Genomic DNA, 27745 nt, shown 5'->3' on the forward strand with positions numbered 1-27745 from the left:
TGAACAAGATGTATTGTTTCCTGGCTGCTTATACTTTCATCTCTCTCTTTACCCTTTTAAATAATGCTTTGCTTTTTTTTACTTGAATCTTCTCTTTCATATATATAAGTAAGCTGAAGAACTGTAGTTACTTGAGTGAGAATAACTAACTCTTTCTGAAGTATTATTTTTTGAGACAGGCTCTTGCTCTGTTTCCCAGGCTAGAGTGCAGTGGCACAATCGTAGCTCACCACAGCCTCAACCTCCTGGGCTCCTGTGATCCTCCTGCCTCAGCCTCCAGAGTAGCTGGGACTACACATGTGTGCTACCATGCCTGGCTAATTTTTTTGATTTTTAATAGAGATGAGATCTTGCCATGTTGTCCAGGCTGGTCTCAAATTTATGAGCTCAAGTGATCCTCCCACGTCTGCCTCCCAAAGTGCTGGGATTAGAGGTGTGAGCCACCATGCCCAACTTAAGTATTATTTTTGACACTAGTGAAAACTTTTAAAAGTTCCCACACTCCTAGGAAAGATTTACAGCCAGTATACAAGATCAACCACCAGAAATGATTTTAAATCTACTTAATCAGTCAACAACTCACCTCTGCAAGCATGCTTCTGGAAGCCATCCCAGCAGCGACAACCCCTTGCTTGTGAAAGCAAACCAGCTGGGAATGGACTGCTTCAATGAACATACCACTGAGTGCCAACGAATCTACTAAAGTCTCACTCAAGTAACTACAGTTCTTCAGCTGACACTGACCTACTCTGCCAGTCACCAAACTCCATGCTTCTGCAGAACCGTATTAAGATCAGTTCCCTGACCTGCTTAGAGAGACTGGGCCTGGTCAGCATAGCTCTCCCTTATATAACCAAGCAATAAATTCAGCTTTATTTTTTGTTTATTGTGATGGTCTGAATGGTGTTCCCCTGAAATTAGTATGTTGAAGTTTTAACTCCTAGTACCTCAGAATGAGACTGTATTTGGGGATGAGGTTGTTAAAGAGGTGGTTAAGGTAAAACAAGGTCATGTCAGTGGGCCGTGATCCAATATGATTGATGATGCCCTTATAAGAAGAGGAGATTAGGACACAGATGCACACAGATAAAAGACTATAAGAAGACAGGAGGAAGACGGCCATCTGCTATAGCAGGACGAGCCACAGACAAAACTCCTTAGATATTGGGTTAAAGAAGGAAGGAGCTTTATTCGGCCGGGAGCTTCCGCAGACTTGTGTCTCAAAAGCCAAGCTCCCTGAGACAGAAATTCCTGCCCCTTTTAAGGGCTTACAACTCTAAGGGGGTCTATGTGAGGATCATGATCGATTGAGCAAGCATGGGGTACAGGACTGGGGCTGCATGCACTGGTAATCAAGACAGAACAGGACAGAACAGAACAGAACAGAAAATTTTGCAATGCTTCTTCACACAATGCCTGGAATCTATGGATGATACAAGCAGCTAGGTCAGGGGTTGATTTTTAACACCAGGATGGAGGTGCTGCGCTGGGCTATCTGACTATTGATCTTATTTTTGCCTTTCTGTAACTTTTGCTTCCTCTTTCTTTTTCTGAGGTATGACACAAGGAGAGAGGGGTGGTCTTCCTTACTTCAAGTCAAGGAGGAGGACCTTAGAGGAAACCAGCCCTGTCAGCTCCTTGACCTTGAACTTCTAGCCTCCAGCACTGTGAGAAAATAAATTTCTGCTGTTTAAGCCACCCAGTCTGTGATACTTTGTTATGGCGGCCCTAGCAAATTAATATAGTAATGTTTATTTTGGATATTGAGGTCTCTAGACACTAGAAATCAACATCAAAATTCTTACCGAATGAGGGTAATGACCCTGGGCTTTGCTTGAGCACTTCTGTCTCCAAGTAACAGGCCTCATTGCTGTGCTCGGGTTCCTGGCCCTCAGGTTAGTGGTTTTCACTTGGACCTCAGGGTGGGGGCAGAGGCAGGCCACATCCTTAGGGTACGGGGTTTACCTATGGAGGCACCAATACATTCCTTAATATTTCTCGTAAGCTAATTTGAGTGGGTCTCTGCCATTTGCAGTTGAGAGTACCGACTGATTAAGATATTAGTACCCAGAAGTAGAGTGCTAGAAATGAAAGATCCTAAAATGTGAACTGTTGTGTCAAGGTGGGGTAGGAGGCAGTGAGGCTCTCTCCATCTCCCTCCATCCCTGGGTGGGAAGTGGGCAGTCTTTATGATATGGTAATGAAGCAGCTAATTAAGATGTTATTGTAGTTTCTTTGGGATTCAGACCTGTACCTACTAAGGTGGAAGCTTCAGGGAATCCAGCAGAACAAAGTTAGGCTGCTCTGGTGTGAGAGGCAGTATCATATGGTGGTTTAAGAGCAAAGACTGAAATTGGACTACCTGGGTTCAAAGACCCTATCTCCTAGCTGTGTGACCTAGGGCAAGTTACTTAATCACAATTAAGCTTCCTCATCAGGGAAATGGGAATTAAAATAGTACCTAACTAACTGGATTATTGTGAGGATTAAGGGATTTAATATATATGAAGCACTTAGAATAGGCCTGGCACTTAGAAAGCATATGGACAGGTTAACTCCTGTTGTGTTGGTTACTTCTTGTGGCTCCTGCCAAGATCCTACTAGAAAGAGATGAGCCTTGGTCTTAGCTGGGAACAGCATACAGCTTTGTTAAAACAGATCATGCTCCTCACTGCTCTCATGCACCATCTCAGCAGACAGCAATCCAAGACTGCTTAGGGTTCGGAATTACAAAATCAAACTCCCCACTAAGGCTAAATTTGGTCTGAACAAAAGTAAGGGCAAGGCAAAGAGAATAGACATTAGACAGGGACCTGAAAGGATCCAGAAATGGGACTTTACATCCCACAGAGGAAACAGGTAAGGTGCTTCCATACAGTGACAGAGAATAGACCAGTGGCTGCCTAGGGAAAAGGTAGAGGAGGGGTGGATTTCAAAGGGTCACCCCATTTGGGGGTGACGGAAATGTTTACCTTGATTGTGGTGATGGTTTCACAGGTGTATATATTTGACAAACTCATCAAATTGTATACCTTAAATATGTGCAGTTTCTTGTACTCGAATCATACTTTAGTAAAGGTATAAACAAGAGAGAGCCAGAGGTAGAAGCTGCAATATCTTCTGTGACCTATCCTTGGGAGTCACACACTCATCATTTCTGCAGCATTCTACTGGTTGCAGTGACCAACCCTGATACAACATGGGAGGGAAATACATGGTGGTTTGCACACAGGAGGTGAGCATTCGTGGATCCATCTGGGGGATTTCTGGCCATCCCTCTATGTAGAGAGAACAATATGTACAAGGCCTTGAGGTGGGCTGGCATTCCAGAAAGCCTTAACTGATTACTCACCTCTGCTGAAAAGTTGACTGTTACTTGGTGCAATGGCTTTTTTGTTTCTTGGTTTTGTTTGTTTGTTTGTTTGTTTTGTTTTGTTTTTTTGAGACAGGGTCTTGCTCTGTTGCCTAGGCTGGAGTGCAGTGGCACCGTCAGTCTCGGCTCACTGCAACCTCTGCCTTCCAGGCAGTCTCAAGCGATCCTCCCACTTCAGCCTCTGTGCAATGTATTTTAACACATCATCTGTCACATCTTCCAAAATTTGAGTCCCAGGTTCTCCAGAACCTCAAGGGGTTAGTTAGACTAACCACTTTCAATGCCTAAGTCTTCTAATATGTCAAGTTCTCCTCTGACCTTACGCTTTGGTTTATGAAGAGTGAAATTATGAGAAGTGTCAGCATGTTTGCAAGTTGATGGGATGGAGTATGATTTAAGAAGCAAGAAAGAATCTTGTTTTCCTTAAATCTGAGAGCATAAATTTCTGTTCACTCTGCTTATCTCCAAGGCTGGTTCTGGCTGGAGAGGGGAGAAAAAAGAGAAAGAGAGAAAAGCATCGAGCAGTTTTAGAATTTTAAGAAAATATTCGCATATTTTAAGAAATTTAACCTAATTTTTTTAACTTTTTACTTTAAAATGATTATAGATTCACAGGAAGTTGCCAAGATGGAACAGATGTGTACCCTGTACCCCGTTCCCCCCACTAGTAATTTTACATAATTTTAAAACAATAACAGAACCAGGGGATTGGTATTGGCAAAATCCACAGACCTCATTCAAATTTCACCAGCTTTGCATGTACTCATGTGTGTATGAGTGTTCGAAGTTCTAGATTCGAATAACCACCACCACTACTAAATCATATACCAAGATATATAAAGGGAAGTTTGAAACATGGCATTTAAGGGAGAGAGAGAGTGAGAGCCATAAACTGCTTATGTTTAAGAGTCTCAAGATACTGTGGAAATTGGCTAATCTAAACAAGCAATCGATGCACTGATATGGGGAACTGCTTGTGGTGAATAGTGGAGTGAGATATTCTTATTGAGGGATCCCATGAGATTACTAAAGATAAGAAAATAACTTATATTTTCTTGTAAATAAGACTCTAGGTAAGACCTTGTCTGCCTGAAGAATATCAGAAAACTAGACAATGACCTGAATGCTTGTACCTGGGGTATAGCCAGGCAGGTGTAAGCCAGAGCGTGTGGTGGGAGGCAGCTAATAGATTGCAGAGCTCCTCTCCACTGTGGCCAGCCAGGTTGCAGGATTTCTGAGTAAGGGTGCTGTGAGTTTTTGGGGCAGGGCAATTCTTTGTTGGGTATGTCTTTACATAGTGCCCAGACCTTTAGCACTCTGATGGCACCCTGGCTAGCTGGCACTATGGCAACTGTTCATCCAATACATTTCCAAAAGCATCTAAGGTATGTGAAAACACCCTCAATCAAAAACCACAAACCCCTTCTTGTTCTTGAGGAAAAATATTCCCTCCCTAGACTTCCTCGGTTCCTGTTTCCACTCACAGCTTCCACTCACTTTTTCTTTTTCCCCCGCCCAGGGACTGCCGATCTTGGAGGATCTGGATTTTTAAAGTTATTTTTGTGTAATTCTTTTGTTATGGAAGGTGGCAATTGCTTACGCACAGCTGCCTTCATCTTAGCTGACCTGAATGGGCCTTAGCTGCCATGAATGGGCCTGAGCCCAGACCATCAAAAGTGGCCATTACTAAAAGGAGGGAAGGGAGGGTACCATTCTATTACACCTGCAATTAAAAATGAAGGTTACCAGTTATAGAAAGACTTTAGGACCCCTTGGTTGTGACTTTATTCAAAGCATTTTAATAATACTCAGAGAAGACTGACATATTTAATGCTAGCAACTCTTATTTTAACATTGACTTCGGAACTTCAAGGAGGTTTTAAAAAATTGAATTTTAATTTTTAATTTTTGTGGGTACATAGTAGGTCTATATATTTATGGAGTATATGAGATACTTTGATACAGGTATACAATGTGTAATAATCACTCATGGTAAATGGGGTATCCATCCCTTCAAGCATTTATCCTTTGTGTTACAAGCAATCTAATTTTACTCTTCTGGTTATTTTAAAACATACAACTAAATTATTATTGACTATAGGCACCCCATTGTGCTATCAAATACTAGGTCTTATTCATTCTTTCTAACTATAATTGTACCCATTAACCATCTCCACTTTCCCCCAACCCTCTCACTACTCTTCTTAGCCTCTGGTAACTATCCTTCTACTCTCTCTGAAGGAGGTTTAAATTTCAAGGAAAAGGAGAATTCAATCAATGTGGGCTTATTGTTTCTCATGTCAACACTAAGCTATGTATTGCAGACTCTTCAAAAGGAGCATCAGATTTGCTACTCTATTTCAAGGATTCTAAAGTTCTATTGCAACAATAATATATTAACCCCAAAAATAATTAAAAAACAATATCAGACATAGTTCAGAAGTAATTGTGGAAAGAGCTGAGATTTGGGTAGAGATGACTGTGAGTCCAGATAACTCCAAAAAGCTTTTTAGAGAAGGATGAGGGTGGGGAGGTTTATAATAGGATTAAAAAAAGAGAAGGAAGAGCTGTTTAAGGAAATTCGATTACTGCAAGTAACATTCTTCAAAACATTTGAAGAAAAACAAAAGTTTGGCACGCAAGACTGGAAAAAGAAAACAACATTGGGGAAGGAAGTCACTGCTTCTTTTATTTCCATGACTGTTTTAAAGTCATATTTAGTTTCAGCCAAGGAACAGCCTTTGACATCAGAGCATACAAGGTATTCTAGGACATAAAGAGGATGAAAGTTCTACTGCATCAACGTCCAGAACTTTCTCCATTTGGTCACAGGTCGTTCTCATACATGGCCTAGTATCTATGCACTCTAACTGGGTCCCTCTGAGGCTTGTGAATGGAAAGCCCTCTTGCTTTCAAATGCTTGAAAACAAGAAAGATGCTACTGTTAATGCCTTAAACACATGTAGGTATTTAGTGGGAAGTAATGAAATGTTTTGAAGCTCATTTCAAACGGAAATTAATCAAGAACAGTAGTTTACTCTTTTGTGTATTAGAGTAGGCAAGACCTTGGTATTTTCATTACGTTCTCTGTTTTTATTTGCTGTTTATATTAGGATGTGAATCATGGCTTGGGTAAGGGGAGGATTTGGTACCAAGCTAGGCTTTGGTTGCCAAACAGCCACTTTAGCTGAGAGTAAGTTTGTGTGTGGTCAGAATCAGGTTGTAAGGTGCCAACACAGCACATGGCTTCAGTCTTTTTTTCTCTAATTGTAAAAGGTCCTTGTCCCCATGGGGGGACCATTGCCTTGACTTGTGGGGTCTTGAGTGATAGCCACACTCTTCGGCACTCTCTCGACCTCATGAAAAGATACTGAAACTTGAAAAGGGAATGTTCTTTCTGAATAGGAATGGAGAAGAGGGGCCAGGCAAGAATGATTCTTTGTCTCCTGGCTGTTGCTAGTTTTCCTGTACAGAAAGGAAATAATGTAGTATATAATATGTAGCTTCTGTTTGAATCAGCTTTTTAAAAAATACTGGAATTTTATTTGTTTATTTTTGGTAGAGACAGGGTTTCCCAATGTTGCCCAGGCTGGTCTTGGAAACCTGAATTCAAGCAATCTGCCTGCCCCGCTGGGTGTGGCGCAAGAGGGCGCGGGCAGCCCCAGGGAGGCGAGTGCGGCCGCGAGTGCTGAGCCCGGGGCGCCCGAGCGGCTCCTCCTCCCGGCCTGCTCCCTGGGCAGAGCCGGGGCGGTGCCGCTCTGGGCTGGCCGAAAGGGTGGCGCTGCGATCCCGCAGGGCAGCGACGCGACTCTGGTGCGGGCTGTCTTCTTCCCCCGGAGCTGGGCGTGGGCGGCCGCGATGAACTGGGAGCTGCTGCTCTGGCTGCTGGCGCTGTGCGCGTTGCTCCTGCTCGTGGTGCAGCTGCTGCGCTTCCTGCGGGCTGACGGCGACCTGACGCTACTATGGGCCGAGTGGCAGGGACGACGCCCAGGTGAGGAACGGCCAAAGCCGCTCCCGACTGGGAGGCCGGGCTCGGAGCTGCCGAGGCGTGTCCGGGTCTCCGGGGGTTCCGCGGTGATCCCGGGTCCTTTGCGGGTTGCGTGGAGCTTCCCGAAGGCCTGGCTGCGCCTTACGCTGGGCTGCGGGTTGGGGAGGAGGACGCGAGGGCTGAAAAGCCCCTTTGTCTTCTGTCCTGGTCGGAAGATGGCACGGACTTGCCATTCAGGCTAGGAAACCTCTCCAGGGAGTGCCAAACTATAAGAGAGCACTGGAGTCGGCGGGGCCTCTGAGGACTCTGACATCCTACTCAGGATTCAAAGGATTCTAGTGTTGCCTCAGAGGACGATACTTTGAGAACAGTGAGCGTCCCCCTGCGTTTGTAAGGGAACCTCCTTTGTAAGTACTGGAAGCCCCGTCATTCTACTACCTGAAGTTGTCTAGCCTCCACTTCTCACTCCTGCTGTTTTGAAATAAAATCTGAGATAATCCGAAGTCACTCACCTACCTACTTATTGGGATGAAAGTTGAACACTAGAAAGAATTGAAATGGCAGTTTGCTGGAGTGAGATCATTGTTGGCATACTGCCCATCTCACTTTATCTGTGTCTTGCTTCGTATTTGACATTGTGTTTGTTTGCTATATGTAGGCTGTGTGCTCAGCGCTTTATACCCATAACCTTTAACGTTTCCAACTCTTACAAGGTAGGCATTATTAGTCTTATTTTCCAGATAGGGAAACTGATGTTCAGAAAAATTAAATGACCTACCAAAAGCTAGGCTTTGGATCCTTAAGGACTTGGGGAAGTGGGGTTTCCCTAGACCAAGTTTCTGGTATAAAAATACTCAAAGCATGTTACAAAGTTTGCTTGGAAAAGATAGTAGCTCAAAAGATAGACTATGTTGTGGGGGCACTATGAGTTGGGCGTTGAGGGGGGTGATATTTATCCCAAGGTGAGAATTGGTTCTTGTGGACCAAAAAAAAAAAAAAAAAATCTGATACAGTGGGTTGTGCCCCTCCAAAGCTTAACCCCACCCGAGAAAATGTTATTCCTTAGTATTTCATTTTTCTGGTTGGGTTTTCTTGGGTATAGCCTGTGCAGCACTGACATTGAGTTCACGAAAAATACACAACATAGACGCGAGAGCAGTGCTAAGAAACTATGGCAAGTGATTGGGCTTTCTCCTTTTAAAGCCGGAATCCCAAATACTGCACAACTTCATTAACCAAGGGCTTTCTCTTGATTGATTGTTCCATCCCAGTGGGGGAATATGTGTGCCTATTGGCTGCCATTGGCTGCCTTGCAGACGTTGTTTGTGTTTGATCCTTAGTGCTTTTGTGTTCACTTGGACTTGGAGAATTAAATGAAAATAGATTATATTTTATAATTTAATCCTACAAAAAATATTCAACCCATCAAATTATGTCAAGTGCTAAAAAGGAAAATTGTTGACAACATCTGAATGAATATCTCTAAGCTACTAAAAGTTATTTTCTTATATTAAGGAAAAGTTAAAAGTTAAGATCACTGACAATTTTAAGAAATTCATTTAATATTTTCGGTTATCTTTTGCTGGAAAAGAACAGTTTGAAGGATTTTAAATTTAATTACATTGTTATTAGGTAGTTATATAATTTGCAAATTTGCACATGTAGTTTGATAAATTGCTATTTATCTAAGTAAATAAGTTACATAAAAGTTATTTAGCAAAAATCTGGTGTGGAGGCATGTACCTGCAATCCCAACTACTCTGGAGGCTAAGGTGGGAGGGTCATTTGAGTCCAGGAGTTCAAGACCAGCCTGGGCAGCATAGTGAGACACTGTGTCAAAAACCATAAAAATGTTTTTCAGCAAATACAGTTATAAAGTTAGGTGTTAATAACTTTTAAATTTTAATTTAACGTTTAACTTAATCTTAAAATTTAGTCATATGCTTATTAACCAAAGAGTAAGCTTTTTTTCTTTTTCTTTTTTTTTGAGACACAGTCTTGCTCTGTTGGCCAGGCTGGAGTGTAGTGGTGTGATCTTGGCTCACTGCAACCTCTGTCTCCTGAGTTCAAGTGATTCTCCTGCTTCAGCCTCCCTAGTAGCTGGGATTACAGGTACATACCACCACGTCTGGCTAAGTTTTGTATTTTTAGTAGAGCTGGGTTTTCGCCATGTTGGCCAGGCTGGTCTGAAACCCCTGACCTCAGGTGATCCACCCCATTCAGCCTCCCAAAGTGTTGGGAACACAGGCATTAGCCACCATGCCTGGCAGAAGTAAACTTTACAGAACTCCTTTTATGTATAAAGCACAGATATATGTACAGTACATAAATGATATACCGTATATCTGTGGAATTAACATTTCACAGGAGAGTTTTAGGGAAAAAAAATGTCTAAAAAGATTCCTGGTGGAGGTAGGGAGTGAGAAAGAAGAAAAGATTAAAGGAAAATTGAAATAGACTCAGATTCCCAAAACAGCTCAGACTGGAGAGATGGGCAGACTCTATCAAGATGGAAAAAGAAAAAAAAAATTATCCTTCTTGACTTTTCTGTAGGTTTATTATTTTTTGTCCCTTAAAAAAATAGCACACTTGGCCGGGCGCGGTGGCTCAAGCCTGTAATCCCAGCACTTTGGGAGGCCGAGACGGGCGGATCACGAGGTCAGGAGATCGAGACCATCCTGGCTAACACGGTGAAACCCCGTCTCTACTAAAAAATACAAAAACTAGCCGGGTGAGGTGGCGGGCGCCTGTAGTCCCAGCTACTCGGGAGGCTGAGGCAGGAGAATGGCGGGAACCCGGGGGGCGGAGCTTGTAGTGAGCCGAGATGGGGCCACTGCACTCCAGCCTGGGCGACAGAGCGAGACTCCGTCTCAAAAAAAAAAAAAAAAAATAGCACACTTACGTAATACAAAAGTAAAAAATACAAAAAGATATATAGTAAAAAGTAAAGAGCTTTCTCTGACCCTTGTGCCCTAGCCACCTAGTATGCCTCTCTAGAGGCAGCCACCATTTCCTGCCTCTGCTGTATTAGTCTAGAGAAATTCTGTGCATTTCCAAGCATGTATCTCACATGGTGATATATATATTTTTTAATAGAGAGACAAGGTCTTGCTTTGTCACCCAGCCTGAAGTGCTGTGGCATGATCATAGCTCACTGCAGCCTCAAACTCCTGGGATCAGGCAATCCTCCCACCTCAGCCTCCCCAGTAGCTAGGACTACAGGTACAAACTACCACACCTGGATATTTTTAAACTTTTTGTAGAAACAGGCTCTCACTATGTTCCAGGCTGGTCTTGAACTCCTGGCCTCAAGTGATCCTTCTGCCTTGGCCTCTCAAAGTGCTAGGATAACAGGTGTGAACCATCAAGCCCAGCCACACATGGCGAAATTTAAGGGTGACTAATTTTAGACATTAAAATGGTCCAGAAAAATCCATGGCAGAAGTCTAGAGGAGGAAAAATTTCAGCAGCAGCACATGTGAGCAAAACTTGTTTTTGTTAACAGTAACCTCAATAGGAGTCAGCTGTGAAGTGGCTGCCAGAAAAGATTAGGCAACCTTGGGTTGCACTTGTAGGCTTCAGTGTCTGAAGCAACAGCTGCAAACAACAGAAGTCTCCTGACTAGCTGCTTGTATGTGCCGGCCTCTGTGCTGGGCACTGGGGACACTGCAGTGACTGAATCAGCCACAGTCCAGGCCCTCATAGACCCTACCTTCTGGGGGACAAGGGAAGTGATTTTTGTCATCTCATCCTGCTCTGCGCTGTCCAGACCCTACCAAATCATGTGTCCTGCCCTAGCCAGTACCCTTTAATAAACAGGAACATTGACCAACTAGCATTGGTGCAGGTGGGCGTGAGCAGAAGAGCGAGGAAACCTGATACCATGTCATGTAAGGGAAGGTGGAGAAATTGGATAGGTTTATTTAGCCTTAGAGGAGTAAGAGATGAAAGGACTTAGGGAAGACATAATGGTTGTCTTCCCTAACAACTGTGAGGGATTGTTATTTGGAAGACAGGTTTGATTTCTTTTCTTTTCTTCCCTAAAGAGCTTTTTGTAAAACAAGACAGCAGAATTGCAACACAATTTAAGTGTCTGTGTAGGTCACAAAAGAGATGCAAAATGTTTGCAGTATGATTAATATGTATTCATATAGTGAGTCATTCTTACACCTATACGTAAGATACTTCCATAAATTAAAAGTAGCCCAGCTCTAATAACCATAAGCTATATTAGTGGATCCCTTTTCCTAATATAACATTTAAGTATTCCTTCTGATATTGATTCCTTTAACAAATGGAGTCTACAAACTGAATTTTTAAAAGTTGTTAAAGGTGACAAACTCTTTAAACGGAGTCGTTCAGTTTACAGAAAATTCTGGGAGAACAAGCAGGATAAAACTGAGCAAGATTTTCAATAAGTATGCATCTGAAACTCTCCCATTTTTCACAATTCTGATACTAATACATTCTTAAGGAATTTTGCAAAAGTTAATCTGCTGACGAGAAATAAACCTTAAGACCAAACTCTTTGTAACTGTTCTCTTCCAGATGTGGTATATTAAGATTAGTCAAAGTTGGCCAGGTGTGGTGGCTCACGCTTGTAATCCCAGCACTTTGGGAGGCTGAGGTGGGCAAATCGCTAGAGCTCACAAGTTCGAGATCAGCCTGGGCAACCTGGCAAAACCCCATATCTACAAAAAAATACACACAAAAAAATTAGCCAGGCGTGATGGTGCACGCCTGTAGTCCCAGCTACTTGGGAGGCTGAGGTGGGACGTTGGCTTGAGCCTGAGCCGTGGAGGTTGCAGGGAGCCAAGATCATGCCACTGCACTCCAGCTTGGGTGACAGAGCCAGACCTTGTCCCCTCCCCACCTCCCCCCCACGCCCCCCAACCCCCGCCAAAAAAAAAGCTTAGTTGAGCTTAATCTACTCTCATGTATTTCCCAAAAGATCTACTCTGTGCCAGAGATAACACAAATCTGGAGTGAAAATATTTGGAGTTGGTTACTAGTATTTTACCAAGTACTTTCCTACCCTATTTCTATTTTCCCTTAAGCTTTTCTATTTTAAACACACACGACCATAATTTATATCTTTTCAGATACCAAGTAGGTAATTTTGTAAAGAAAAGATTTTTTTTTTTTTTTTTTTTAAGATAGAGTCTTGCTTTGTTGCCCAGGCTGGAGTGCAGTGGCACTATCTCGGCTCACTGCAACCTCCACCTCCTAGAGGTTCAAGCAATTCTCCCTGCCTCAGCCTCCCAAGTAGCTGGGATTATAGGCGCCCACCACCATGCCCAGCTAATTTTTGTATTTTTAGTAGAGACGGGGTTTCGCCATGTTGGCCAGGCTGGTCTTGAACTCCTGACCTCAGGTGATCCTCCTGCCTCGGCCTGCCAATGTGCTGGGATTACAGGCGTGAGCCACTGCACCCGGCCAAAAAGAAGTTTTTGACAACAAAAAATTATCTTCCCAGATTGACAATTCAGTTTCAATGAAAAATCTTCATTTTTATAGCCTCTTTTTGTTTTCAATAGATTAAAGAGAAACCAGCAATTCTATCTTAGTATTAAATATCACAAATGAGAAGCCCTAGCTGAGAAAATGTCTTCATTTGGTTAAGTTTCAACAATTAAAGTTCAGGTTACTCTCAGAGATGATTAAGTATTAAAATTGCTTTTACAAATGTGAAACCAATTTTTCCCTAGGGGAGGGGAGATAGGAAGGAAGAAGCCAGTGGAGAAGGGGCCCAAGAAGACGGATAGGGTACATGAAGCTGTACAGTCAGTACCTGATTTGGGTCACTTTTTCAGTGTGATGGTTATTTTCTTGTATATCTTACTAAGCCTGTAATAAAAGACAGGGCTAAACCCACAAATCAGGGCAAATTTTAAAAACATTCATCTTTAAGTTTCATAAATGTGTGCTATTCTAAATCACGTCTCCAATACATCTGCACATTCTCATAGACTAACAGAATACACAAACTTATGGAAGTCTCCCGTTATGCTATGAATGTTGCCTACATCTGACATTAGCTTTATAAATATTCAATGGAACCACAAACAAAGGTACTATCACTTTTGAAATCTGTCCAATATATAAAGAAAGATCAGCCGCAATTCCATAAAACAGAAGGGCTTCAATTCTATATTTCTTTTGCTTTTTGTGTCAGTTGTTTGAAAAACACTAGAAGCTGACATGAAATTTTCTGTGTATTGTCCAAGAACTTGGTTTTCTGATGTTAGCTTGAGATTTTCTTCCATAACTGCATCTCCTCTGACAGAGAGATCTTCAAGTGTATGTTGGAGTTCCAACACTTCATTAATAAGCTGTGTTTTTTCCTCCAGTTCCAATTGATTTTCAGCATCAACTGCATCCATGTCAATATTCGTCATCTTGGGTAACAAACTTCTGGGCCTTGGATACAAAATCCTTGATGAATGTTTGAGGTGCTGGGAGAGGGAGGGATGGAGAGGATGCCTCAGGCCGGACACTTGGACCCACCGACACCAGAAGTTTGACTTCTTCTTTGTCAAACCACAAGGCAGGATTACTGCACACTGCTACCAGTTGATAGCATTTACAAGCTTATCACATTAGTATAAAATAGATCCCTTGAATGATTAGACTTCCCCAAAAAAGGAGCTGAAGCTTCAGAGATAATTAGCTTCCTCATCCTGTGAGGGAATTAGAGATGGGTCAAGGGCTTGAGAAGAGAATTCTCAAACTGGAGTGGGAGTTGCACTGTCACTTTCCTTTCAACTCTAAGAATCTACTTTCAGGGGCTCCTAAAGGGAGACCATTATGTATACCAGATTCTGTGGAATCGGGAAACAAATGGTGCTAAATAAAAAAGTTTCTTTAGGGTGGGAGGAAGAGGCCAGAACTGTGATTGCATTAAAGGTTTACACCATCAGCTTTAAATATTTGCTTAGTTGTGTACACATCAAGAAGTCTTTGTTAGCTCAAGGCTGGTTAGTAAATCCTGTGTCTAAAACAAATGATATTCACTTTAGAGTCTGATGATTGCAGAACTTGGGAACAACAAGTAGTCAATAAATGAATAAATGATTATCTGAATAGATGTTATATTGTTCTTCATAAAGTCCTATAGGAAGGTTGCCCAATTGTGCCTTTTACGAAAGCACATTATATGACAGGAAAGCATTGTAGCCCAGACATAGTATTTGGGATGTTTCCATCCTTTGTTTTTTTTTTTTTTTTTTTTTTTTGAGACAGAGTCTCACTCTGTCACCCATGCTGGAGTGCAGTGGAGCAATCTTGGCTCACTGCAACATCTGCCTCCCAGGTTCAAGTGATTCTCACACCTCAGTCTCCTGAGTAGTTGGGATTACAGGGATGCGTCACCACACCTGGCTAATTTTTGTATTTTTTGTAGAGAACAGGTTTCATCATGTTGGCCAGGCTGGTCTCGAACTCCTGGCCTCAAGTGATCTGCCTTCCTTGGCCTCCAGGCAAGTGCTGGGATTACAGGTGTGAGCCAACGTACCTGGCCTTAGTTGAGATATTTACATGAAACCTTTTTCCTAAGGACAAGTGGTATTTTCTTGAATGTCTAAGAAACAGTTGGGCTTTAAATTATTGATCATATTTAAACGTATATCATGAAATAGTGGACAGTGTGGGCTTTGGAGCTAGATATACCTGGGCTTATATCCCGGCTCTGCCAGGATTCTTGGGTGTTTGTTTATTCAGTAGTTATTTATGGAGCCTTTTCAATATTCCAGTCCTTGTTAGGCACTGAGGCCACACCAATGAACAAGGAAGACAAGGTCCTACCCTTAATGGAATCTACTGACTAGTGGGGACAAATTAATCTCTGTAAACCTCAGTTACCTTTTCTGTAAAACTGAGATAATAATACATTTTCATACAGTTCTGGTGAGGCTTTTAATAGATAATGTGTTAAGTACATAGGAAGTAATGTAAAATGTTAAGCCATTAGAATTTGTAACCCCGTTTCCCTGGCTGGAGAAGTTAGGAGACATAGGTTATTAAGTGACTGTTCTATGTTTTGCTGTAGCGAAGTCCATCTATTAAAAAACTTGAGCAATAATTATAATTGATGTTTATTAAACACTGAGTATGTACTGGATATATCCTGCCCTGAGTGCTTTCTATGTTTTAACTCATTTCTCAACAATCACGTGAAGGATGTGTTCTTATTCATTACATTTTCAGTTGTGGAAAATTAAGGCACCGAGTTCTCACCTGGGAACATTTCAGTGCTGTGTGTGTTGGAGCTGGCATTTGAACCCTGGCAGTCTCCAGGGATGGTACTGTTAACATCACAGTTAGGATTTAGAGCTGTTTAAAACACTACAATCATTTCCTGATTTTAACTTTTCTGATCTAAAATCAGAAATGTGATGTTAAGTGATACCTTGTTTAATATTTTTGATAAATAACATCTATTTTATTAAATAAGGTACACAGGAACTTTGCATAACAGTGACTTTACGAGTTCAGAGAGACACTGAATATCATCTCCTGCAGTGCTAACAAGTTTTTCATTGGAGAAAAGAATAAACCATTTGTCATTGCTTTAGTACTGTAACATTTTTAGTTGTTAAGAGGAACATAATTAGAGAAGCAGAGTACAATATTTCATCTCTCTGTAATATGCATTTGTTCTTGGGTGAATTACTATATTCTCCTAAGATGAAAGCTCAGGCATCGGGGGAGCATTTTTACAAAATGACCTTGAGCTGATAGGCATCAGGCATGATTGGCAAATGGGGAAAATATTACTTTAAAAATCTAGGATGTTTCCATCAACAGCACAGAACTTGGTATATTTAGATTCTTCATCAACCTCCATTGCAAAATATTAGAATAATATAATTAAAAACTGGATGGGACCTTCAGCCATCATCTAATCTGAATGGCTCATTTAATGGCTAAGGAAAGTGAGTCCAGGCAGTGATTTCCTGTTTAGTTAGCCTGTTTATCTTATCTATCATATTTATCTTATCTGTTTGTCATAAATAGAGCCTTGGGGTGAAAACATGGGGTTACAAGGCTTACCTTGAAGTAAAGTCTGGAAAAGTCATGGAGGTTCTGTAGTCTAGGAATACTATGTTGATAACTGTTATTATATGATTTGTATTAATGCTTTTTTTTTAGTTAAGGAGATGCTTTCTTAGAATAGTTCAAATTTTAAGCTCCATACATCATGCCTTCATATTTAGTGGTATTGTTTAAGGCTTTCTTTTCTTTTCTTTTTTCTAATCTTTGATTTATGATTGTAATTCATTGCTTATTTTCTTCCTTCCATTGTCATTCCTTCCATAGAATGGGAGCTGACTGATATGGTGGTGTGGGTGACTGGAGCCTCGAGTGGAATTGGTGAGGAGCTGGCTTACCAGTTGTCTAAACTAGGAGTTTCTCTTGTGCTGTCAGCCAGAAGAGTGCACGAGCTGGAAAGGGTGAAAAGAAGATGTCTAGGTAAGCAGATCTGAAATAGCAGCGGTGCTTCCTAGAAATAAATCAGAATCTAAACTCAAATACAGTTTTGGGACTTTCAGAGAAGAGTGAGATTTCCCCCTGGCTCCAAATGCTCTAAGTGCTTCGTCTCAGATCCTCTCCTTTTTGTCTTAATTGGCTGCCCTTGCCTTTTCTTCTTTTCTGCCACGTTTCTGTGCTTTTTTTGCACTGACTCTTGGCATTAGGGAGTGACCAACAATTGTATCAGATGCTGGTGGATTTTTAGTGACCAAGTGACTTAGATTTTTGTCTTAGAGAAAAAACAGTTGCGTTCTTATCCATGACATACATGTATCTGATCATAGAAAGTAGGAAGAATCCTTACTCATTTTATTAATGTATCAGATATTAAAATCATATGGGATAAGACTTTTATTATATAGGATAAAAGAACAGGAATGGAATTAGGTTTAAAAAATACAACTTGAGGTAATACTTTCATGTTCACATAAAGGGCAACAGTGTTAATATTTTTGTTTGAGTTTTGGTGTAGTTATGTTCACTTTTTTCTTTTTGAGATGGAGTCTCACTTTGTTGCCCAGGCTGTAGTACAATGGTGTGATCTTGGCTCATTGCAGCTTCCGCCTCGCAGGTTCAAGTGTTTCTTGTGTCTCAGCCTCCTAAGTAGTTGGGACCACAGATGTGCACCACCACACCCAGCTAATTTTTGTATTTTTAGTGGAGATGGGGTTTCGCCATGTTGGCCATGCTTGTCTCGACCTCCTAACCTCAGGTGATCTGCCTGCCTCGGCCTCCCAAAATGCTGGGATCACAGGTGTGAGCCACCGTGCCCAGCCATTATGTTCACATTGAAAGCAACCTCAAGTTATTATTTTTCATGCAACATTTATTAATAGTACCTAAGTTATTTTTTTCATAGAACAGGAAAGTTATTATTTTTCATGGACCATTTATTAATAGTACCTAAACTGAGATAATTTTGAATTTTCCAACAGACCATTTTTTGGGCCATCTCTCTACCTGTCATTCTTTTAAATATTTAACTTTGCTGATCAAGCTAATCACCCAGAAATGAGAGTTAGTTGCCACAGTAGTGCTCAGCAGGGCCATGGGCCTCTTTCATGATACTTCTTTCAAAGGCCTCTTGTGTTTTTGCACTGGGCCACTTCTTTTAGTAGTTGTTCCTCTGCTGCTGTGACTTGCAAGTCCTGTACTGGTGGAGTAGATGAACCAGGTCAGCATTTCTTACCTGGCACAGGCTGTTTCCTTTTATCTTGCAGATCTGTAGTGCCCACTTTCTCATTTAATACGGTTGATGTTTCACAATTAACTCTTTTGCCCATGAAGTCTTTTTACCTCTTGTATTTTCTATATTTGCTTGTTTTTCTTACTGATGTTACTTGTATTTCAAGGTTAGAGTCCAGGAAAATTAGTTTCAGTTGTTCTTTTCATGAACAGAAAGAGCCAATCACAACTCAGCAGCATGTTTCTTGGATGGGAATTTCAGGCATGTGTCCTTTTCCCTGTTTACTTCCAGGAATCCTTAGCCTCTGGAGAGAAGCTTCTATATGTCATTTGACTGTAGGACTCTAAGCTTCTTACTGATTTTAAGCACAAATAGCTGTTTTGGGTGTAGAAGAGCAACTCATCTTTGTGAGCCTATTACAAAACAAAGGTACCTCTGTACTTCTAAAGAAATTGCTCCAAAATTTTTGCTCTTTTCTAGTTTGTAGTTTGTAGTATAATCTTGATTTCTGCCAGAAATCAAGTTGTAAAGTTAGACTGCATATTCAAGTTGCCATTCTACTTCCTGTGAGGCCAGCCAGCATTTTGTCTGGTAAGACATCATCATTTAACCACTAGTCCTCTTCCTGACCACTGAGAGGAACTCTCACAGGGTCACCCGGAAATGAGTTTGTTGCCAACTCCTTTTGCAGGGTGGATGTTAGTGGGAGTAGCAAGGAGCTTGATTGAACTATGGCATGACTTCCACACAAATTTTTGTCTTTATTTAGAGAATGGCAATTTAAAAGAAAAAGATATACTTGTTTTGCCCCTTGACCTGACCGACACCGGTTCCCATGAAGCGGCTACCGAAGCTGTTCTCCAGGAGTTTGGTAGAGTAAGTAGCATCTTATATTGATACAGTCTTGCTTTGAAGTAACTGCAGAAGAGATTCCCATCCATGGTGCTGTCATACAAAGGGCTTTAGGCAAGTGGGGTCCATGCAGTGAGATAGGACCCATGAGTTGGGCCCCTTAATCTCTGAGTCTTTGGCGTTATGGAATTAGTACTTTTCATGTCTTAACAAGTACAAATTCCTCCATGTAGAACAAAAGAAGCTAAAAATTTACAGCTGCTTTTATTTATTTATTTATTTTGAGATGAAGTCTTGCTCTGTCGCCCAGGCTGGACTGCAGTAGTGTGATATTGACTCACTGCAATCTCCTCCTCCCGGGTTTAAGTGATTCTCCTGCCTCAGCCTCCTGAGTAGCTGGGATTGCAGGCGTGCACCATCACGCCCAGCTAATTTTGTTATTTTTTAGTAGAGACAGGGTTTTCCCATGTTGGTCAGGCTGGTCTTGAACTCCTGACCTCATGATCCACCCTCCTTGGCCTCCCAAAGTGCAGGGATTACAGGCTACTGCGCCTGGCTGGCTGCTTTTATTTTTATGACAATTATTAACTTTCATAAAAAGTCACCTAAAATGGGAATTTAATTCCACAGGTAAATTCGGGGTTTTATCTTTTTAATTTCTGACTTCTGGAAATATACCATTGTTCCATTGATTCTTCAAGTTAACAATATAACCAACCATCTATAGGAATTCCATCAGTCTATCCACAGGACATCCCCCAAACACCCCTTTTCTGATTTTATTTAACTAGATCGACATTCTGGTCAACAATGGTGGAATATCCCAGCGTTCTTTGTGCATGGATACCAGCTTGGATGTCTACAGAAAGCTAATAGAGCTTAACTACTTAGGGACGGTGTCCTTGACAAAATGTGTTCTGCCTCACATGATCGAGAGGAAGCAAGGAAAGATTGTTACTGTGAATAGCATCCTCGGTATCATATCTGCACCTCTTTCCACTGGATACTGTGCTAGCAAGCATGCTCTCCGGGTAAGGCTGCTCAAACTCAACTCTGATAGAACTGACTTAAATGTGTATGTGGGGGATATGGCCATCACTGTGTGAGGTCCTTGGAGCTGGGAAGTGATGTGGGGAGACAGAGAGACCCAAGGAGACCTTTGGTAGAGGACACCCCCAGTAGATGCTAAAAAAGACTTGATCCACACATGCCTCTAACTTGTTGAACAAATAAATATGTATCAAGCACTGCATTGTGCCATGCAGTACAACAGACCCTGGGGATATAAAGATAGTAAGATGGGGTCTCTGCCCTGAAAAAGTGTATCATCTAGTTAACATGTCACTCTTCACCTTGTCCTTATTCCTACCACATCTTCATGGAAAATTGGGGGTCCACTTCTCCTTTCGTCTACATACACTTCAGGATGTACTTTTTCCTCCCCATTTCTGTGACTTCTTTTCTTTGCCCCTTGTAGTTGGTGTGTGTTTTGCCTGGTCTAATTATATACGCATGTCAGAAATAGGTACTTTCCACAGGATGATTAGTCCTGGTCTCATATCCTTACTGGGAAAAATTTTGACTGTATTCACTCTGGTTTCATTGGAAGAAGAAAATCTAGTCAAGGCAGAGGCAAGGAGAAAAGCTTGATTTGGACTGCGTAAGTTATAAGGTATAAATATTAGAAATGGATGAATTTTTAATGGTGGCTTAAGACTGGATATAAAGAAATTATAAGGCCAATAGGAAAAGAATGATTAAAGAAGACACAAAATTTATATTTAATGCTGTTGAAGTCAGTTTAAGTAGAATGTTTCACTGTTGGAATAATGAGATGCAATAGCTACATGGTTATCATGGTTTCATGAAAATTTGAAGCTTTGATTCTTTAGGACATCTTTTTTTCTGCTGCAAAGTGCAGACAACTGCAGACAGTGATGAAGCAGAATGCTACACTGATGATTTCCTCATATTTAGTAACAGGCATCAGTCACTTCCTGGAGAGCAGTTGGGCAAGCCTTAGGCAGGCAGATGGGGGAGGGCGGCCACCCATCTGTTTGGCACCATGTATCTCATAAGATATGCCGGATGCTTTCAGTAAACACAGATGAGCTGTCTGGCCTGCCCTGCAAGACTCATTATTTTATTACTGGATTTGATCCTATGATAAAATGTGGCAGGTTGAGACTGTAGTTACCAGGAAACTCTTTTTGAAGAGCACATTTCCTTCTCAGATTCTCAGTAAGCTACAGAATTAACTTGTTTATCATTGAAAAGTTTACACACAATGCTAGATGTGATTTCAAACAAGGAGAGGTTTTAGTGTTTGATGTATTGGCTTGCTTGGTGTCCTCTCTCCTCTTTTGCTACAGAGAGGCAGAAGGTTAAAGTTATGGGAGTTTTCCATTAATTTACCAAGGGTTTTTTTTTGTTTTGTTTTGTTTTTTGGTTCATCTCTGAGTCAGGCACTGTATTGGTCTCTGATCATAAACCCTCATAGCCCCTCTGTTTGTTGGGGTCAGCATTCAGGGCTGATAGCGTTTTAACATTTTTGGATCATATACAGATGTACTGTGGGTTAGCTGTTTAGGCTTTTCAATAGATAACCCAGCCTTATAACAATGTAGTCTTGGAACATTTCCTAATTTAGGAAGAGATGAGAGGCAGTAGATTTCTGTTTACTCCCCATTGGTTTAGAAATGGTCAGTATCTTTAAGTCTAGAAGGTCTAGTCTGTTTTACACAAGTCATTCAGTAGGCAATCATATTACATTTTTAATTAGCCATGTACCCTCTTATTACCCCAAAAGATAAATGTTTGCTGAAATGAATTCATTCTGTTAAATTAGCAATATACATGGGAAAAGTGGAAATCATTCTTTGTGATAGTTTCTGCGAAGTACTACTCCCATCTTCCTCACCTTTGTCCCAAACATTTGCACTTTAGACTACTTTGGGGAATAAACAGAAACCTGACCTAAGTGATTCTCAGTGAAGGACATACACCCCTTTTGGAGTGGGGAGAGGAGGACTGGTATGAAGAGGGTATATCAGAATCTTCAGGGATAGTTTTTTTTACCTATCCAGTGCATGCCTACCATAAAAATCATTGATGGCAAGACCCATCACTATCAAAGGGGGTGAACCATTTATACCTGGAAAGAGCTGAGAATGTCTGTTCTAGATTGCCTCCAGTCTACGGTTAAAAGTGCCTAATAAGCTTGCATGATTACACTCCCTGTTCTTTACTCACACATTTTAGAACATATTTTGATAAGTCATGAGATACGTGTCTGTATTTATTTGCCTTCTTTTCCTCCTTTTTTTTTTTTTTGCCTGTTAGGGTTTTTTTAATGGCCTTCGAACAGAACTTGCCGCATACCCAGGTATAATAGTTTCTAACATTTGCCCAGGACCAGTGCAATCAAATATTGTGCAGAATTCCCTAGCTGGAGAAGTCACAAAGGTAAAAATTTCTGGTTGGGAATAATTTGAATGTTTACTAGTTACATATTGGCATTATATATTGGTGTTGTATCACTGTATATCAGAGTTTTTGTCTTAGAACTGCTTTTGTGTGAATTATTCACAAAACAACTTCTGCCATTATGAAAATTGTTTATGGAATTTCATTTGCTAAATGCATTGTCTTAATAGTTTGATTTTTATTACAAAAGTAGTAATTGTCTTTAAGCACATTAGGGTGATGCAATTCTAATTAAAAGCAAAGAATCTTCACCTTTTAGTTAGCCTGCGCTGTATTATCTAGTAAGCATATGGTTTCTGTTGGGCTTTTTGAAATATTACAAATAGTTTATAAACTCCCATTAGTACTTATGGAGACTCCTAAGGGGCATGAAGCTCCACTAAAGGAACCACTCAACTAGATGGCATTTGAGTCCTTTCCAGCTTAAATTTCTGTGAAATTGCTTGGATAAATTCACTTAATTTTTAAATTTTCTTAGACTATAGCCAATAATGGAGACCAGTCCCACAAGATGACAACCAGTCGTTGTGTGCGGCTGATGTTAATCAGCATGGCCAATGATTTGAAAGAAGTTTGGATCTCACAACAACCTTTCTTGTTAGTAACATATTTGTGGCAATACATGCCAACCTGGGCCTGGTGGATAACCAGCAAGATGGGGAAGAAAAGGATTGAGAACTTTAAGAGTGGTGTGGTAAGACCAATTTCTAAGTTTCTTAATAATATGTATCGATCTTGCAGGAAGGTACAGAATTTTCCAGTGGTTAAAAAACTTTCTGGCTGGGTACAGTGGCTCATGTCTGTAATCCCAGCACTTTGGGAGGCCAAGGCAGATCACTTGAGGCCAGGAGTTCAAGACCAGCCTGGCCAACATAGCAAAACCCCGTCTCTACTAAAAATACAAAAAGTAGCCGGGCATGGTGGTGCTCACCTGTAATGCCAGCTACTCGGGAGGCTGAGGCATGAGAATTGCTTGAACCCGGGAGGCAGAGGTTGCAGTGAGCCAGGATGGTGCCACTGCACTCCAGCCCGGGTGATAGAGTGAGACTCTGTTTCAAAAACAAAAAAACCTTTCTAGCCTTCCACCAATCTCATGATATAAAGAAAAATAAATAAAAAATATTTTATCACCATGCTTATCTTTTGGTTTAGTATAAATTATTACTAGTCTTGGAGAAAGAAGTTTTTTTACAAGGTAAAATCAAATCAAAGACTGCCATTTTTTTCTTCTGTACATACTGTTTGGCCCGTGTGTGTGTCAAAATGTTCTTTCCCTACTGTTTCTCCCCACCAACTCCTACCCATCCTACCAGTCTCAACTCCCATGTTACCTCCTTGGAATGGTACCTGGCCTTCCCTCCCACTTCTCCCCAGGACCAGGTGCACCTCAGCCCCTGTGCTTTCCTGTCAAAGCACTTACTGCATTGTTAAAACAGACGCATGTGCTTTTACCTCATTCCTGAAGTACTCAGCACATCTAAGATGTGCCTATTCCCCTGTCTAAGGAAAATGCTGGTGATCATTCTTTCAGCACTCATTCTTTATAGCAATTAGTCGGGGAATACTATTAACCATTTCTGAGAAATTGTGACCCTCAAAAGAATTTAATTTATAGACAGTATAGGAAATGTAATGAAGTAAACAAAAAATTATAGATGATTATGCAGCAAAAGATTATTGCTGAGGATAGTTTTTATTGTTAGCCTTTGATATACTTTGTTACCACCTTCTTTTAGAAATGAATCAATAGGGTTTGATAGATAAAAAAAGAATTATAAAACAGGATCATACTATACATACCTGCAAATATTTAAGTAATCCACTAATTGTTAGACATTTAATTTATTCCAACTCTTTGCAGGACAGTGAAAATGAATTAGGGGGTAAAAAGTTACAAACACAACAAAATGCTTAAGAGACATAAAAGGTTATCAGACTGGGTCATGACACACTAAAATGTCCAGAGTGTGAACAATCACAAAGGAGCTTTTCATTTTCTACCAAGTAGTAATGTGGAACAGTTTGCTTTGGGCCAAATCGCTTATGAGTGTTTTGGTATTGTTGGGACTTGGTAGTGTGGGTAGAAGCTCTAAAGGTAAAGTTTCATCAAAGATTAAACCTGAGTTTTAAACATGGAGGACAGCTGATGCAGTAGCTTTGTGCCCAGTGATGGAAAGAGTTGAGAGGGACTACAGAGGAAGCACAGTCTCCTGGCAAAGAGCATGCAGCCTGGTGCTAGGCTACCTGGGTTCAAATCCCAGCTGTGCCCCACGCTCTTAAAGCAGGTTACTTCTCTATCACTCAGTCTCCCCATCTATTAATATAAGATGGAGATTAGTGATAATAGTGCCCAGTCACAGGATCGTATGGGAATTACATGAATTTAATATATGAAAAGCACTTAAAACACAACTTGGAGTGTTCTAAGTGTTAGCTATTGTGCTTTTTTTCCCCTTCTCATCTTGAGTTAGATATAGCAGGATATTCAGCTTCCTTAATGATCAAAGATTTTCATTATAATTGACACATAAAATTATATATATTTAAGGTATACATTGTGATGATCTAATACACTGTAAAATGATTACCATGACCAAACTAATTAACACATCTGTCACCCACAGTTACCTTTTTTTTGTTGTGGTGAGAACACTTAAAATCTACTTTTTTAGCAAATTTCAAATATGCAATACAGTATTATTAACTATAGTCACCATACTATATATTAGATCCTTAGAATTTGTAAGTTATAATAACATAAGTTATTTATCTTATAACTGAAAATTTCTAATTTTTTTTTCTTTGAGACAGGGTCTCGCCCAGTTGCCCAGGCTGGAGTCTGCAGTGGCGTGATCGTGGCTCACTGCAATCTCCACCTCCCAGGCTCAAGCAATCCTCCCACCCTAGCCTCCTGAGTAGCTGAGGCTACAGGCACACACCACCATGCGTGGCTAGGTTTTGTAGTTTTGGTAGAGATGGGTTTTTGCCATGTTGCCCAGGCTAGTCTTGAACTCCTGGGCTCAGGCGATCCACCTGCCTTGGCCTCCCAAAGTGTTGGGATCATAGGTGTGAGTCACTGTGCCTGGCCAAAATGTGTACCTTTTGACCAAGATCTCCCCATTTCCCCCATTTTTCTGGCTCCTAGCAACCATCAATGTACTCTGCCTTTCAGTACGACTTTTTAGATTCCACATAAGTGAAATCACACAGTACTTGTTTTTCTGTATCTTGCTTCTATCACTTAGCATTAATGTCCATTATCCATGTTTTCACAAATGCCAGGAATTCCATCGTTTTATGGCTGAAAAATATTCCATTGTGGAATAGTATTCCATACACACACGCACACACACACTACGTTTTCTTTATCCATTCATTCACTAATGGACACTTAGGTTGTTTCCATATCCTGGCTATTATAAGTAATGCTAAAATGAACATGGGAGTGTAGATATCACTTCAAGGTACTGATTTCACTTCCTTTAGATTTATATCCATAAATGGAATTGCTGGATCAGATGGTAATTCTATTTTTAATTTTTTGAGGAATTTCCATATTTTCCATAATGAGTGTACTGGTTCACATCCTCAATTTAAATAATAGGGCAGATAAAGAATATATTATAGAAGTGATTTTTTCAGAGGAAAGAGGGACCAGGGACTAGAGAATTTCAGTCCCACTGTAATAGTATTTTCAGAAATGTCCATATGAAGGGTATTTTGTTTTGTTTAGAGAACATCTAACTGTAAAATATAAACATCATTTAGCAAATCTCACATGTTTTTTACACCTAGGCTTTTCTAAAAAAAAAATGACAGCCTTTTTCTTCCTACCACCATCTTTGAAATATTGCTTATTATATAGTCTTACTACTTTGTTGCTCTTTATTATGATAAGCTGGGCATTCTGTCATCTCCCAAAGCAATTTGTAGGACATAATACCTCATTCTTTATAGTCTGTACTGTTCCTCTCTCCCATTATTTTATATTTTACATATATGTGTGTATATGTATTTTCTTATTGATAAGCATCTAAGAAAATGCTAGTATAACTTATTTCAAGCTAATAGTACTTGTTAACTAGAATTTGCTTCTTTAGTCTAAGAACATTATGTCTGGAATTTTGTTTTTAATGAATCTTTATTATTTTTAGGGATCAAGAACAGTGGCTGCACTGACTTTTGTATTATCATTATTATTATTTTGTCTTTCTTAGTGCAAAGTTTTGGAAGTAGTAAATGCATTTCTTCCCAAAAGAAACATCACATCTTGGGGATTATCAAGTTGCCTTGTTTTATTCCTTAAGCAATATACAAAAAGTTCACAAATAATTTTTTTTTTCTTTTTTCTTTTTTTTTTGAGACAGAGTCTCCCTCTTGTTGGCCAGGCTGGAGTTCAATGGCGCTGTCTCAGCTCACTGCAACCTCCGCTTCCCGGGTTCAAGCAATTCTCCTGCCTCAGCCTCCCGAGTAGCTGGGATTACAGGCACACACCACCACGCCCAGCTGATTTCTTATTTTTAGTAGAGATGGAGTTTCACCATGTTGGCCAGGTTGGTCTCAAACTCCTGACCTCAGGTGATCCGCCCACCTTGGCCTCCCAAGGTGCTGGGATTACAAGCTGCGCCACAGTGCCTGCCTGGCCACAAATAATTTTAAAGCGTTATCTCCCATATATTTCAGTTCTACATAATCTGACTTATTGTTTTTATTTATTAGGGCAAAGCAGTGTAGGTATGATATGCTGATCCATAGAAGTCATTATAGAGAATTTAGCATTACAGTCCCATGCTATTTATGCCTCCTCTAAACCAGAGATGATGCTCAACACATTAGAGGTACTTTTGTGTGCATCTAAAATTTTGGCTATGATTTTTTAATTCTAATTTAAGCGGTTTCTCAAATTTTGTGAAGATTCTTAATAGTGAACCATAATGATATAGCTCCTCAAAACAGAAGGACTTAAAATGTTAAAAACTGGGGTAAATAGGAGTAGTTACTGATTCATGTTTCTGTCCCTCTTTTACAGGATGCAGACTCTTCTTATTTTAAAATCTTTAAGACAAAACGTGACTGAAAAGAGCTCCTGTACTTTTCAAGCCACTGGAGGGAGAAATGGAAAACATGAAAACAGCAATCTTCTTATGCTTCTGAATAATCAAAGACTAATTTGTGATTTTACTTTTTAATAGATATGATTTTGTTTTCAACATGTAATGAAATAAAAAATAAATAATAAAAGATTGCCATGAATCTTGCAAAAAAGATATTAATTCATACTATATTCTTGGATAAAATAACCTTTTAAAATACTTTAGCACATATGCTT

General features: G+C 40.5%; 2 protein-coding genes across 3 annotated transcripts in view; one reads left to right on the plus strand and one right to left on the minus strand.

Moving 5' to 3' along the window:
- The first annotated feature begins 6727 nt into the window (after window positions 1–6727).
- DHRS7 (dehydrogenase/reductase 7) lies at window positions 6728–27681 on the plus strand. Of its 2 annotated transcripts, none has more exons than XM_009211647.2 (7): window positions 6728–7364; window positions 16680–16832; window positions 18848–18954; window positions 19722–19961; window positions 22273–22395; window positions 22895–23110; window positions 27446–27681. In XM_009211647.2, exons 1-7 carry the CDS (start codon window positions 7232–7234, stop codon window positions 27491–27493), a joined length of 1020 nt encoding a protein of 339 aa, XP_009209911.2. In that variant the 5' UTR covers window positions 6728–7231; the 3' UTR covers window positions 27494–27681. The 2 variants fall into 2 exon arrangements, with proteins under 2 accessions (XP_009209911.2, XP_009209912.2); XM_009211648.4 differs by lacking the exon at window positions 6728–7364 and adding an exon at window positions 7401–7768.
- Window positions 26943–27745, minus strand: part of PCNX4 (pecanex 4) — a 54002-nt gene continuing 53199 nt past the window's right edge. The window contains exon 14 of the transcript XR_004185393.1: window positions 26943–27055. The gene's annotated coding sequence lies outside the window, so the exon portion shown is untranslated. The remainder of the gene's footprint in view (window positions 27056–27745) is intronic.

This window comes from Papio anubis, chromosome 7 (genome assembly GCF_008728515.1).
Source record: "Papio anubis isolate 15944 chromosome 7, Panubis1.0, whole genome shotgun sequence".
Taxonomy (NCBI): Eukaryota; Metazoa; Chordata; class Mammalia; order Primates; family Cercopithecidae; genus Papio; species Papio anubis.